The sequence below is a fragment of the Notechis scutatus genome, chromosome 3, assembly GCF_049901735.1.
Source record: "Notechis scutatus isolate UNSWTSFEM ecotype Mainland chromosome 3, rNotScu1.2, whole genome shotgun sequence".
Taxonomy (NCBI): Eukaryota; Metazoa; Chordata; class Lepidosauria; order Squamata; family Elapidae; genus Notechis; species Notechis scutatus.
In genome coordinates, this window is record NC_142011.1 from 83,102,444 (window position 1) to 83,118,855 (window position 16,412).

Here is a 16,412-nt window from a genome sequence, read left to right on the forward strand (position 1 = left end):
GGAGAAAGTTACTTGTCAGCTGTTTCCTGATATGATAAACAAGTATGTCCTTTACGGTTTTGGAGAAACTTTTAATATCCAATCCAGTTAGCTTTTGTACATGAACTGGAAAGGACTATCAAATGAAAACAAAGTAGCTTGGACCAATTTTGCTTGTTTTCTAAAATTTTCAAACAGGTTATCTGATGAGATAAGTGTTTTGTATTTATTTGAAATCTGCAAATTATGATCCATGCTTTATTCAGTACGACAAACATATTCACAAAATGTAGTTTACAAGAAGGTAACACTTATAAAAAGCTTCTTTGAAGGCATAAATACAATATGTATTTATTGTACTTAAATAATTTCTAACCCTAACTTAAACTTTATAGTTGTTTCTGGGTGCTTCTATGATGGGTGCTTCCAAACAAAGCTTTTCTGATATAATCAAACCTTCATAATTTACAGGATTTTATAAGTAATCACCTGTGGTTTCACACTATTCCTTCCATACTTCCTTGTTATCAAGTAAACTTCTAAGACAAGACATATCTTTGAATTGGTAGCACTGTCTGTACCCCAAATCCCCACACAGTTGGAGGTTTTTTTTAAATGTCATACAAGTAGCCTTGGGTAAATGACAGCAACTGATACTGAAATCACATGAGAGCACAAGTTCTGGCACTTCAGATTGCTATCATTAAGTGAATCCTGTGCTATTACTAAGCATGTCAGGTGATTGCCATTTGCAACCTCCTGTCGGTTTTCCAATTGACTTTGCTTGCCATAAAGGTCAAAATGGTGATCACATGATTATAGGATGCTGCAATGTAATAACTGTGCATCAGTCCTACTGTAAATATCACTCATTCAACATTGTAAGCTTGAATGTTGTTGTATGAGTGGTTATTAAACAAGGACTACTTGTACTTTAATATTTCTTCATTGCTATATAACTAGATTAAACTATAGGAATGGAAGAAAAAGAGAAAAGAAGATGTGAATGTACAAATAATCATCATCATTTTCTCTATTTGGTCTTAAAATTGAGGAATATTTAATTCTATGTGACTGGCATTTTCTTGTACCCTAATACAACTACTTCACTGTTATCTAACTTATGTATACTTTTTTGTGGTTCGTTTTTTTCTAATTTATGTTTATCTAATGTATGCAATTTATCCAATTTACCTCCTACATAATTAATGTAGCCCTAACCCTAACTTTTGTTCTACATAATTATAATAGATTAACCTGTATTTCTGAATCTGATTCTGTTCATGAACATACATTATTCATAGTTGTTTCATGAGAGCTGTAATTTAAGTACCTTTTGCTGGTAAAAGTGTAGAAAAAATATAATTTACCTTCCATACTAGAGATCTCTGAAATACATGGAAATGATGACGCCTTTTTAATTTCTTTTGTATTTGCAGAAGCAGAAAAAGTATTATTTATAGAAAGACAATTAAAATCTGAATTTTGGGCTATCTGGATATTATTTTTCCATAAGTCTTTTTTCATCTCTTTGTTGTTAATAATATTGCAATATGTATCCATTTCTATCCTTGCACTGGCATTATTTGCATATGTATAAGAAGATGGTTTAAATAAGCTGTAAGGAATGCAAAGGATTTTTTTATAATATACATAAACATACATACCTTTTTATATGACAATTATATATTTTTGCTCTGTTGCATTGTTTCTAATAATTAATCTTAAAACCTTATAAACAACTTATATTACTTTGATTATTCAGCTGACTGGTCCATTACCAGTACAAGTAAGTATATGCTCTCGTTGAGAGGTATTACTCAGATCACCTCTCATATATCTGCTTTTTCAGCTCACCATAACATCCATTTCTATCGAGCTTCTAAAAAATTATATAACTTGTATATTGCAAGAAGTAGTAATTTAAGGTTTTCGAGGAACTGAAGAAAACAGAAGGTAACAAAATATTTAATTCTAATTTACTCCTTTCTTGTTTTCATTTTATTTCATTGTTTATATCTGGATACTTAATGAAGGAAAAACTCAATGGTTGCTATACATTAAAAATATGCATTCCTCTTTGAACTGAGAATCAGGATTTATCAAGTTCACATTAAAATGAACTCTACCTAGCTTAAGGTTACTTAGACTTTCAAAGAAATTCCTGAAAAAGGATGATCTAGTGAATTGTAACAAATCACCAAAGACTACTTTCTAATGCCAGAGTAATGGGATGTTACATTCCTATTCATGTAGTAATTTTTTTATGACTAACCTACGAAGATTGGACTACAAAATCTATATTCTGTAAGATGCCATGGGATATGTCTTTGTGAGCAAACTGAAGGGTGATGGCAAATCAGTTGTTCCAAAGATGAAACGTTTCACTTCTCATCCAAGAAGCTTCTTCAGCTCTAATTGATTGGTGGGGAATGGAAGGATTTGTACACTTTGCAGTCATCTGGTTGTTAGCACTTTGAGAGTCAGTGCTTAGCTTTCTGAGCGTCATAGAGGTCACTTGGGGATTTAGCTGTAAGAGGTCACTCTCAGAGTTATCTGAATCAGAGTGCAAATGGGTGTGAAACTTTCTTTGGATGTTGAAAGTCCAATTACCTTTTAGAAAAAGCATATTTGGGACAACCATGACCTGGATGATTGAGAATCTCCATAGACATTTGGCAAATCAGCTGTTTTTTAACTAATTAATAAACTAAACTGTGTGTTTAAGCCCTTATAAAAGGTGTTTTGCCTAAGGCAAATCCAATTACTGACTAAAACATTGTTCCCAGATATTTTACATTCAGAAGAATAGTAGTATGGTTCTGATAATTATAGAATAGAATCATACCTTTTCCTGAATGTTGAGTAACCACTTTCATCACCATCTTCTTCTGGAAAATAAATTAATATTTACTTTCCAAAGGACTCTATAAGGCAAGTTCTGCTTATGTTCTTGCCCCAATTTTAGGCTTTATTTACTATAATTCTCTTTGTAAACAGTCTTCTAAAAATACACAATATCATGCTTGTCATTAATCTGTCAGTTCAATAATGATTATATTGTATTCATTTTTTTTAAAAAAATTACATGGATAACACATTTTTATATCTTATGTGCGTCTGTCATGGATAATAGTCTTGCAAAATATATACAATATAGCAAATTATAAACTCAAACTTGATTTCACTTTGAAATATAAATTCAGAACATCACAGTAAAATTAAGAAAATCTAAAAGAATGGGATTCCTCCTCTTTTTGTAGACTGACATTTCAGAAGTAATTCATACATTGAAGTACATGTGAACCTTCTGTTCAAAATAAACTATTTTGAGCTGATTTCCACCGAAAAGCACGTATCATCGCATGATTTAAAAATATTTATTTTATTCAATTAAATTTATAAATTGCCACAAGAATGATAATAATAGGCTTGCATGTGACCAGAAGTTACCTAATGAAGGGCCAGGCAGGTTATGCTTAGTCAGCAGCAGGAGCAAGTACAGGATGAAAGTGGCTGGGGCAGCAAAGTGGAGGGTGACTGGCAGGGGCCTCACGAGGGCAGGATGCTGATGGCAAATGGGATTGGGACTGGGCTAAGGCAGTAGGGCTTTGTGTTGCATTGTTGGGCCAGGCTAGGGAAATTGCAGCTTTTGGAGATGACTATGGATTCACATTGCACTGCCAAGCTGGGGCAACTACAGCTTTGCTCTGTACTGCTGGGTCAGGTGTGAGGCGACTTCATGCGGCACTCTGGGCTGGGGCTTTCTGGAACAGTTACAGTTTTGTGCTGCAGCTCAGAGGCTGTTTTGTCTCTGGAAAAGTATCACCATTGATGCCAATAGCAGGTTTTCTCCTGGAATAAGTAGCAAATAGGATTATTAAATGAAGTTACAGAAGCATCATTGTGTATTATCTATATTTACCCTGATTTAATTTCCTGTGGTTATCAGGACAAGTTCTCTAAAACAAAAATACTAAATTTTATTTTCTATTTTAACATTTATGAGTTGTCATATTAATACTAATCACAGATTCTACCTTTTTGGTTAGTTTTTGCAAAATCCATTTGTAGCTCCTGAGTGGGTGGAATTTCAAAAACAGATGGAACAGGTGCAAGGTCCCAGTTTGTTGGCTCTTCATTTTCTAGATATCTTTCAAAATACACATACACAAAAAAAACCTTTAAGATGTTCCATCCAAATTGCTGAGAAACCACCAAACATATTGACTTCTAAATTTGCTCTTTTAATATTACACTTGACTAAAAAGTGTTATATTTAACATTGAAGGTTTCTGTTAGCCCACTTCAGTTAAATATGAATTTGCTATGTGGTGGCCAATTGTGACCAACCATAATGCCAAGCCCACAGGTTTTCTACTTGTACAACTAACCTATATGTCGAAAAACAATTTAGATGCAGAATGAATTTGTAAGATAATTGAAACTCCAAAAAGTACCCAATATAAAATAGAATAAATTATTTATTGTGGAATTAATGTTCAAAACTGTATCAGTATAGTCTATAGCCGTGATGGCGAACCTATGCCACGTGTGCTGGAAGTGGCATGCAGAGCCATCTCTCCAGGCATGCCAGCCATTGCCCATTGCTCTTCTGGGTTCCAGTGCGCTCATGCATACCGGCCAGCTGGTCTTCACGCATGTGGGAGTGCCAGAAACCAGAAGAGCAGCACCCCTGGCGCACATGCATGCGCTGGCCAGCTGGTTTTCATATGCGTTGGAGTGTTGAAAACCAAAAGAGCAGCTCCTGGAGCGTATGCGCCCACTGGCCAGCTGGTCTTTGTATACTCATGCGTGTTAGAAACCAGAACACCAGGTGGCCGGTGCACATGTGCACATTGGGAAGCTAAGCTTACAGTTTCCAGCATCCCACGCACATGCATTGAGGAGTGCTCTTCCGGTTTCCAACACGCACAGGCATACACACACACTCCCGCTTCAGCACTCGGTGTCGAAAAGGTTAGCCACCACTGGCTTATAGAATGTAAAGAATGAAAGTAATAGGTATCAATTATTTCTAAAAGAACCATTTTAAGCAGAAATGTTCAATTAATGTAATGGAGATTAGTATTTCATTGTACAGAAAGCATACATGATGGCTCTGTATTCAGCCAATACTGCATTACCCAGATGCCAATATTGACACCATATTTTAAATTATCAGTATTTTTCATCAATCACTGAGCCAACTTACATTTGCTTTGTGCCTGGTCCTTCAAAAAACAAGTTATCTAAAGAAAAGGCAGGTTCTGTCATGGCTGAAATCTGATTTTTCAGTTAGCTGTAAAAACATGCAATAAATATTTATGTATTTCATATTAGTTCATATTAAGTCTTCCCCCATCTTTTTATTCTCATAGCCACTTTGTGAGGAAGTTTAGGCTAGTGGGTGATAATAAAGAGTTTCATTGCTGAGAGTATTTTAATCTGGGTATGTTTTAATTTAAAATACTCTGTACCATATAGACATACTCACTAAAAATATACATGTTATAATCTATTATTAAAACAAGTATTATTTAAAATAGTTACTCTAATATTTTAACTAAGCACAGTTAAATCAGGATTCATTTCCTTTTTAGAAAAACTGGGAGGCCTTTGGATAAATTTAAGGAGGCAATGCTTGTTCTTGATCACTTTAATTCCAAATAAAACAGTCCCAATTTCCAGGAATGAACACAAATATATGTGTCCCAGGATAATATTGCAGGATCTAATCTGGGTTGATCACTGGGACCAGAGAGATTTAGTCTTCCAAGCTTTTAGACTCACACTATAGCCCTTCTTCAGGGAACCTGTCTCTACCAAAATGTGTAGACAATTTTGTCCAGTAATACTGTCTCAGACAATTGATTTGATGAGCTACGTAATTTTGAAGAATACAGTTCCCTCTCACCCATTTGGAAAGAGATAAATTTAATGCCATCTCAAGTTGTTTTCAGATTCTCTACTGGCATTTAAACCAAATGAAGCAGCCATTTAAGCATTTACACATAGATAAAGTAATAGTATGTAAAATCAGTAGTTCTCAATTTTTCTGTTTTGGAAAGGAAAGGAACACATTCATGATAAAGGAAGCTTTGCAGAGGAATTCTGGGAAATGTAGTTTTTTCAGGCCTCTTATTTCAAGTACCTCTAATGTGTCACTGAATAAATAAGACACACAGATAATTAAAAACTGAATTGCAGCATATGGAAAACATTTTCAAAAATTTTATAACTGCTCCATTTTAGCCTTCCATTTTGTGACATGTAACCCCACTCCTAATGCACTCTTGTTAACAGTGAGTTCCCCCCACCTCCATTTTGGTGGAATATAATATTTGGATAGAAGTATTTAGATAAATATTACACATCAAATGTTTAGGTCTGAAACTGGTTCAGAGCTGAACGTAATTATTAATACAATAACCTGATCTCTAACCAGGAATCTATTTGCAGCCAGTTTAATTGCTATAAATCAGATGTCTCATAGTTATTTCTTTATTAAATTTCTATGCTGCCCATGTCACTATTGAAGGGGCTCTAAGTGGCTTTAAATGTAATATTCTGGGAGCAGTTTAGGAATAACATTCTGGTCTTCCAACTCCAGTTTTCAAAATGTCCTTCAGAGCAGTTCTACACGAAGAGAATTGTGATAGTCTAAATCAGTGTTTCTCAACCTTGGCAACTCTAAGACATGTGGATTTCAGCTCCCAAAATTCCCCAGCTACTCTGGATAGAAAGTTATCATCACATGAAGAATGATAATCCCCTAAATTTTAGATTATACTATACTTCATACATGGCAGTGAGACATTACACTGACTCCATGAGCTATTTTCATGGAGTGAAACTTTCCAGTTACTCAGGGAACAACCCAATCTCCTTAGAAGAACCATTTATATTGGAAAACATGAAACCAGATTCTAGCTTGATGCCTGATTTCCCAATATTGCTAACTTTCAGAATTTTCAGCAAGGACTATCTTGGCTGGAGAATTCAGGGAGTTGAAATCCTCACTTTCTAGAGGTGGCTCATGTTGGGAAATACTAACATACCCCAGTGTCATGCTTATTTACTTTCTAGCTTCATGTATTCATGGTGGTAGATGCCAACAGGCAAAGCAAGCTACAGTGTGATATATTATCAAGGGTAGAATTAATAGTTAACATGGCCTGTTTTATTTCAGGCATGGAAGGAGGGAGGGAGGAGCTGATTAGGAAGATACCCCAAAAATGTAACCACTAAAATCTAAACAGAAAATATTAGAGACCTCAAAGTAGCTGAGGAAAAACCAAACAAGCAAGCTTAATGTACCTCAGTGTGAGGGAAAATAACTGAGAAAAACAATTATCTGAGGAAAAAAATCTTTAAAATTTTCGCTCAGAGAGCCAACTCTCCTTCCTAAATTCCTAAATGTAGGGCTGAAGATGGTTAGATTTAAAGATAGGGAGCATGTTGTTGATTCAATCACAACTGCAGCTCTACAGTCTGGCAATTTTAACTGGGTGTGAGGAAAAAGTAGCAGAAATGATACTAAATTTCTCCCATGATTTTAACCTGTCATAATCCACTCTGCTTTTTTGCATTGGATGGCTTAAAATAAATGAAAACAAAGAAATAAAACGTATTTATTTCGTTTAATTTTTTGGTTTTAGGGTTAAATCATTAAAATCATTTGCTAAATTTAAAATGGGAATTTTTGTATATATTTAATTTAGTGTTTTAGGAAAAACAGTAATGATTTCTTAAAATTGCTATTCTAATAATGGTTCTATATATTAATAGAAATTAACAGTGAAGCAATTAATGTTTAATCATGTATAATTCTGAGCTGAGATTCATCCGGTAGAATCTGAGGCAACTAATTCAGAGTTATTTCACCCTATAAAAAGCAAACTACCTTCACAGAAAAAAAAATTGTATAAACTGGCTCATATGTATTCTGAGCTTTGGCTAGTGCTCCAACTGTGATTTTAAAAATGTCTTTCTTGCCACAAAATGATCAAAATATTTATATGAATAACACTGTCCATCAGAGTAAAGTTGTTGACACTAATTCATAGTAGGGGGCTCATTGGTATTTGAAATCTCTTCAGATATATTTGATATTAATATCTGAATCACTTTTAGTAAACCTCTAAAATATTAACCATTAGTAACAATTATACAAAACCAAAACAGCCATATTTAACCTAAGAAATGCAGTGAACGCAACCCAATTTAAGCATTCATAATAGAAATGGCTTGTATTTGTTAAACTGATAAAGTAAAAAGTGAAAGCTGAAATTTTATTTTTTATTTTACTGCCCTGAAAAAAGTTGGAAGTCCATGCCTTTTTTTTTCTTTCCACCTTTACCGTATACTTCTTTTTCCGTTTCACATTCCCCTCTCCTCTTTATTTTCATTTGTATTTTATATTATGATAATCCTAATAAAAAATTTAAAAACAACCTAATTTAAGCAGTCTAAAATTCCAGTACTGATTTCAGCCACAGAGTTTCTGCTGAAGTCACTTGAATTTTAAACTGTTAAACTTCCTGGATTTAATCCATCACAGTTTTCAAAAGCAGACCCACTTTTTTAATGATTAAAAAGTATGCTCTCCAATCCTTTTGGCTTCAGGCAAGTTTCCATCTTAATTTGTAACATCTGCTTTTAGCTGACCAGACTTTAAAGCAACTATATAAACAGTTCATTTTTCAGAGCATTTTTTTTCCTCAGAGTTTTTCCCCCAAGATGACATCTCCCTCTACACCCGTACAATACACACATCACATAAAATATATAGCAAAGGAGACTCTTAACAGCTCTGAGACAGTTTAATTTTTGATTTCCCCCAAGCTTAACATCTGATCATCCATATGTTTTGAGTCTTTTTCCCTCACAGAGATCACATAACAAGTTATAAACCTGTGTATTCTGGAACAATATGAACAGACAAATCACCACCACCAGAAAGTCAAACCCGTTTTAAGAACAGTATAAAACTTATCTCATCTATGAAGAAATGTGAATAAAAGACAAACACATTCTAAAGGACTTTGTCGCCGAGAAAAACAAATAAAAATATTTTTCTAAGTTTTCGCGGGTACTTACATGTATGGTATTCAAATATCTGAACAAAGCTGAATACCATATATATATATATAAAAACGGCTGTGAAAGTCTGACTCACAGACGAACACAATACAGAAGCCTGATGATGGCAGATGAGATTCTGCCGAAACATTGCTACAACTTTAAAAGCACAACTATCATGATGAGGGAAAATACCTGAACAAAGCTGAATAATACACACACACACACACACACACACACACACACAGTGTAAAAAAATGTTCTGCCTCCTTATGTGGAGAATAATCTTTTAGAATCAGATCTTTCTAAAAACCTGGCAAGTTCTGTCTAAACATTATTTTAAGTTTTCAGAATAATGCCTATTAATCACAAATGAAACATTGCTACTATGACTTTTGACTGTCCTTGGTTGTTGTTTTCAATGCTTAGATCTAAGCGATTGTTTTTTATCTCTCGATCCCTTTTAAATGAAAAATACCCCCAAGCCCCCATAACTATTCAAAATATTCCTGTTCAATGCATTTTTAATGGTCTTACAATAAACCACCATAAGCAAGGCAGTTTGCTTGGATGCGATATTGTGATAGGAGTGATTTGACAATGTTTACTGACCTCAATACCCATCCATTTGACTCATTGTGTCCCGCAAACACTTACAGACTTGAGTAAGATTGCTCATGCAAAAAAAGACTCCCTTCAAGTTAGCCGAGTGTATAAGTGTTTGCCAAATTGGGCCCTAAGAGAACTAAACACGGCTCCCACTAGACCTCACCAATACTGTCGGTATGTTCGCCAGAGGGAATCTCCCAGGACTGAAGTGACAACCTTTTCCTCTCCGGGGATTGAACATTTTATGCAGGGCTGCCTCACTTCTGCTGGTTCAGAAAACTCAACCTAAAGCTTGTCATTTTCAGTTAAACTCTATTCCTGTTTAGGAAATGCCTACACACTCACACACGCCCAAAGTCCTCGACTTACAACCACAATTGAGACCAGAATTTCCACTGCTAAGTTAAATGAGTCACGCCCAATCTTATGATGTCCTTTTATCATGGTTGTTAAGCAAATTATTGCAATTGTTAAGTGAATCACGTGGTCATTATGCAATTAAGCTTCCTCTATTAGTTTTGCTTGTTGGAAGCTGGTTGGAAAGGTCACAAATGGCAATCACATGACCCGGGAACGTTGCAACCATTGTAAATATATGCCGGTTGCCAAGCAACCAAATTTTAATCATGTGACTGTGGGGATGCTGCAATAGTTGTAAGTATGAGGACTTGTTGTAAAGTCACTTTTTTCAGTGCCCTTGTAACTTTGAACTGTTGCGAAATGAATAGTTATTAAGAACTACCTGTAAACACACACACATACAGACACACACATAAATGTATACATAGGTACACATACAAACACACACTTATTTTTTATGGACACTAATCTTCCTAGAAGCTTAATAAATGCAGGTTGCTGGCTGATGTGGCCAAAATGAGGACTTTGAGGTGTTGAGTCCCTCCATTGCCTTCTGACATAATTCCTTTTTGTTAAAAAAAGTTTATCTTATGACAAGTCATGGATCAGGAACCACTGGGGGCAAGAAAGACTTAGATTCCATCAGAACCTCAGGAAGCCATCTCTATCTACTCCACTGCTCCATCTCATCAAACAAATTTGTTTTCAACTCCTAATTATTCTATAGCCACTAAGATGTTGTCATAACAACTAAACCATTGCCATCCAGAAAGAAATACTGTCAGTAAATTCATAAATAATAAAACAGTCTGGGCTATGCTATTACCCTCATTTTGGCTAATTACCAAGATGCCACATTAGATGGTACCACAGGCAGAAATACCTACAATTTGTATCTATAGCCATGATTTCATATGTATACTTTTTAAAAAAAAAAAAAAAAAACAGTGTTGAAAATAAGAAGTGCCAAGCCACAAATTCACTCAGGATTTGCACTCTTGGACTATGAAATAACAATGGATATTTGCTCAGAGGAAAAAAAATGGAAACCTGAGTATTTACTTACTCAGCCACATAATGCTTTGTGAAAAGATAATTAAACTTTATCGCATGTGCTACTTCCTTAAGGAATACATCTGTGACTATGAGTCAGACAGTTTGGAGAACTTTAAAAACACTTGATGTCTATTTTTCCCCAGTAGGGAAAATGTGAAAAAAAAGGGGGGTTGAATTTTTATTTCTGGTTTATTTAATTAGAATAACTTGTTCTCAACAACAATGGGTGCTGATGTATGGAACTTTCTAAAATGCAGATCATGGATTAGAAAGGGGTCTGAACTAGAAGAATCAAAACCTAATTCTATGTTCTCCTCTTCTTGTTCCTACAGTGAAGAAAAAGGCTTTCAGTTAAACATGGTAATTATTAACAATTTAGTTGTAAAAGTCTCATTTACTTATATAAATTCTTTTTATGTACAGTTGTAATCACTAGACCTAACCTTTATTGTAGCACTTTATTTTTATTTAGTTATTTGTTTTTTATCCTGCTGCAGTGGCTCTTAGCTATCGCAATGCAACCAATTTGTAGAAATAAAATGAAAATAGGAAAGAGAAATAAGTACAAAAAGTATTGATGATGTTACCAAAAAGTTCTTTTTAAAAAGTTCTGTTTTCAGTAACTTCCAAAAGTTACCAGGAAGGGGCAAGTGGAAAATCCATTTGATAGTATTGGCTCTGCTATAAAGAAGCAGGAGCTTCTGGCTTCAATTCCCCTGGCATCCCAGAAATTTGGGAGGAGATACCCTGTAGATACCCAGGCACCAAGTCAACAGGGGTTTATAGGTTAACACAAGCACTTTCAATTGTATATGGCCGTGATGGCGAACCTATGGCACGAGTGCTACAGGTGGCACGTAGAGCCATTTGTGCTGGCATGCAAGCTGCAAGCAAACTTACCTCACTGTGCATGTGCGTGCCTCACAGTTGAATTTCGGTGTGTTTGAGGCCTTTTTCGGCCTCCTAAAGGCTTGAGGAAGGCTTCTGCAGGCTTCTACAAGCTGTGTAGGCTGAAATCTAGCCCCGTTTTGTCACTTCCGGTATTTTTGGAAAAACAGGAAGTGACGAAACAGGGCTAGATTTTGGCCTACAAAGCTTGTAGAAGCCTGCAGAAGCCTTCCGTAAGCCGTTGGGAGGCAAAAAAAAGCCTCAAACCTGCCGAAAATCAGCTGTGAGGTGCAGTGCAGGTAAGGAGGCGGCAGGGATGGGGTGGGGTGGGATTGCGTGTGCATGCGTAGGGGACGTGGTGGGGGTGCACATTGCCTTCTGGGTGCTGGCACGCAAGTGCGGGCATGCAAGCACACACTTAATTTTTGGCACAGGAGCCCAAAAAGGTTAACCACCACTGGTATATGGTAACCATGCAGCTGCCACAATAGAGGTGTAATATGCTCCATACTGACTACCACATTCTAGGCTTATTGTGATTTCCCTGAACTTTTTAAAAACAGCCCATTATAAAAGGCATTGCAGTACTCTACATGCATGATGATGAGAGCATGAATTAACAGTGTTAGGTCCTCCTGCATCTGGTAAGCAATATCTAGCAGCCCAGTTTTTAACCTAGATCAGTGAAACCATCTTCCACTAATTGAAGCTGCCTGATTGCCTAAGCCCTTGAAGACCACAAGGAAACTTCAACTAGTCCAGAATACAGGACACAGTAATGGGTGCTCCTAGGTTTGTCCTAACAAAAGCCAGTGTGAGCCACACTGGATTTCATTTTATTTCAAGGTGCATTTCAAAGTTCTGATCATCACCTTTAAGGCTGATATGATACAGGTCTAGGTTATCTGTGAGACTGCTTTTCCCTAAGGACATCTACCTGTCCTACCAGGTCAGATTGGGTAAGCACTTTCTTAGTCCTTTTCCCTAAATATTGCCCTCTGATGGGAACTTTGGATTATTTTTTCCAGCACAACAACATTGACAACTAGAAATCCAGAAAGTTTTAATCCAACAGCGTCATAAACACCATTAAGACTCTAAAACAGGAGTGTCAAACTCAATTTCATTGAGGTCTGCATCAGGATTGTGTTTGACCTCAAGGGGCCAGGGTGAGCATGACCAGGGTGGCCGTGGCCTGGTCAATGTCACACATATGTTGGTGGCCCAAGCTCCATTTCCAGCTGAGACAGCCTCCTCCAACCCTTTGCCAGCAAAAATGGAGCTCATGATGGCCGCGGGTGGCTCTACTGAGAATCATTGCTGGCAGAGGCACTGCAGGCAGGTCCTTCACTATTTCCAGGGCAGCCCTGCAGGCCAGATCTAAGCACCTCTAAGGACCTTGAGTTTGACAAACCTGCTCTAAAAGGTCCTTATCAATTTCTCAGTAACATTAGAGTTGCCATCTAACCCACAGATTCAGCATCCAGGATTATATTATCAATCATTTTTTCTTGTATCCAGATATGCTCTTGTAAAATACAGAAATGTTTTATCATTATTGTTATGATATGTACAGAATAACCCTTGAGTAACAAGGATATGCACATGGAAATGTTTATGAGAGTAGTTATGAATAATTATTCAGCCACACACAGATACACTAAATTGAGTTAAGGTATACTTTAAGAAATAGCACAGTCCAATAAACGGTCCTGGTCATATAAGTTTAACAGTCCAAAGATTATACACTTACAAAGTCTTCTTACCAGTTGCCTTTGTCATTTACAGTAAACAAAGATATCAAACTATAAGCACAGCATAAATACAACAGAGAATCTTAGATAGAAACAGAATGTCAGAGAGACAGAATGTCAGAGAGAGCAAGCTATGATCTTTAGCTCCCTCTTATGGTAATTTGCAATATAATCAACCAATCGGAATATAGTATAAATCAATACAGTGATTTTGTCTTAAAGCTACAAACATACATTGTTGGTTTATATATTGCCAACCCAACTAATTGGTGGACAGATTCCTAACAATTATCTTCTCTTGAGCAGTATGAAATGATGTCCGGTCCTCGCTAAAATGATCGTCCGCCTTCAGCAACTTCCTACATCACTGCTACCCAATATAGGTATCTGCTCGTTTTACCTCTTAATGTTCTTCATTTACCTCATCCAAGAAAACCTTCCACCACCATGATGAATCAATACACTAACAACTGTAGTGAGGGAGTGCCTGTTTTAAATCAATACAACTCTCCCCAGCTTTGATAGAAGTAGAAAACATGGCAAATCAGTTATGTAGATGATACCAATACTACATTCAATTGCTGGATACCATTTGACCAGTTTGTTTTAATTAACACTCTTTGAACCTATTGTGATATGTAAAACTGTTCAGTCTTTCCCATTTCATATCTCTGTTCAGAACATCCAGAAGTTGGACATCGATCACCACTACCCAGCTGGACTTTTCCCCTTATGCCTTGTTTTCTTCAGCTTTATTTCTGCAACAAGGTTGTCCTCTTTCTACCTCAGTGGGATTTATTTCTAATTATCAATAGGTCTGGGCCCTTCAAGCTACAGACCAAAGAACAATGAAACTCTAGTTCCAAGTAATTAACTGGAATTTGCATTCTTTATTAATAAAGTAGCCAGATGCCACAGAACTATAGTGAACTTACATCCTTTATTATAAAGGACAGTCCTTTATTTCAGAAAATTGTCCTTTAGGTTTATTTAATTAATTTTTTTTCTTGGGTTTCCGCTTACATTTTTCTTTGTAAAGCAAAATTATAAACATTTTTTAAAAATCCTTATAAATCTCCTTCAGATTTGTCTTTTTTTCATTTGTCCTTTATTTTTTCAAAGAAAGTATGGTCACTGTACATGTGACACATTGCATTTGTGCTCAAGGAAATTAATTTGGAGATGGCATAGACCAGGGCTGTCAAACTCACAGCCTGTGGGCTGGATGCACCATGCGCTGGCCACACCCACGCCCAGTTTAGTGAAGGGGAAAAAAGCCACAATACATCATTTGACAATGCCATGACAACGTGAGTTTGACACCCCTGGCATAGACTTTTAGCTAAAAAGGATCACAGAAATACGTAACTACGTACATATAGATACATATGAGAGCCCAGCAAATGTAGTAGTTAAGTAGGAAAAAAGCTTAATTTCAGAAAACATTTTCAAGGTATGTTCCTGTGGGAAGAATTTTATGACATTTGAGGAAGATGTTGGGAGATGCTAAGATACTAGAAGTCGTGGTTCCACCTATAAGTATTTGACAAAAGCAATGTTATATTAATTTCTCTAACGGAATGTATTGTATAACTCAAGCAATACACAAAGATTTGCAGGAGAAGGCATAATGGACATACCCAAGAGTAATAACTTAATTTGCCACTAAAATAATTTTACTGAAGTAAATAAGTTAATCCCTTTTGTTACTTGTTTGGCATACTTTAAACAGATGTAAAATAGCTTTAGTCATACTCCCTGTAGGGAATTTCTGGGACTACTGTAATTGCAACACACAATGATTTGAAAATACAAATGCAGAAAAGGGAGGATTTTACACTATAACAGAAATAAATGCCATCTTTGAAAACTGTACATTGCAGAAATAAAAGTATGTTTATATCGTTGTAAATAGTCCCTTGTGTTGAGTATAATTTCTAGTGAATTCATAGACAAGTCCACATTGTTTTCTTAGCAGTGTAGAAAGTTAGCACCCACCCCTCTCCTAGAAGAATGAAATATTCTAGGAAATATTAAAAAGGCAGAATATTGTATTTCCCTGGATGAGAAAAGGAGAAACATGTCTTTAAAGACAAAACAGCTCCCTGCAGCTCCCTGACCCCCCCCCCCGCCCTTCAGCACCAGTGTGGTGGGATCAGGGCATGATAGGATTAACCCTCTACCCATCTCGTCACATGGCATCTAGGAAGATTGCATCATCCAGCAAGATTCAACCAAGCTACTCCTGCATGGCTCCATGGGAGTCTGACAACCAATCAGGATACATTTCTTGCCACAGGAACAGGAAGCAAGTTCAAAGCCCAGAGAGGCCATAAAACCAAGGGACTCTCAGCATCTCTTCCCTTTTTCAACCAGGAGATCCAAGGCATGTGGTTCTGTCCACCATTAAAACCATCTTTCCAAGCACTCACCATGTTTCCAGTGTCTTTCTTCCCACTTAGAACTGAATCCAGATGGAAATTTCTTCCAACAGTAGTGATAAAAAAAATAGTTTGTCACTGCCTTCCATGATTTTTTTCCATCAAGTTTACGAGTTTAGCAATGGCATTTCTGGAAATTTTCCATCTAAATACTACTAAAACTTACTCTGATTAGTTCCTTGGGCCAGATCAACCAATATCCATTTCTAATGTAAGGTCTCTGGCAAAATTAAAGCTACAG

At 36.3% G+C, this 16,412-nt stretch overlaps 1 protein-coding gene across 1 annotated transcript in view; it reads right to left on the reverse strand.

Moving 5' to 3' along the window:
- HFM1 (helicase for meiosis 1) overlaps positions 1-5,256 on the reverse strand; it is a 64,142-nt gene extending 58,886 nt beyond the window's left edge. Inside the window, 4 exon segments of the mRNA XM_087959982.1 lie at positions 1,350-1,597; positions 2,828-2,920; positions 4,004-4,132; positions 5,195-5,256. Of these exon segments, the coding sequence (XP_087816108.1) occupies positions 1,350-1,597; positions 2,828-2,920; positions 4,004-4,132; positions 5,195-5,256 (532 nt within the window).
- Between the last annotated feature and the right edge of the window lie 11,156 nt (positions 5,257-16,412).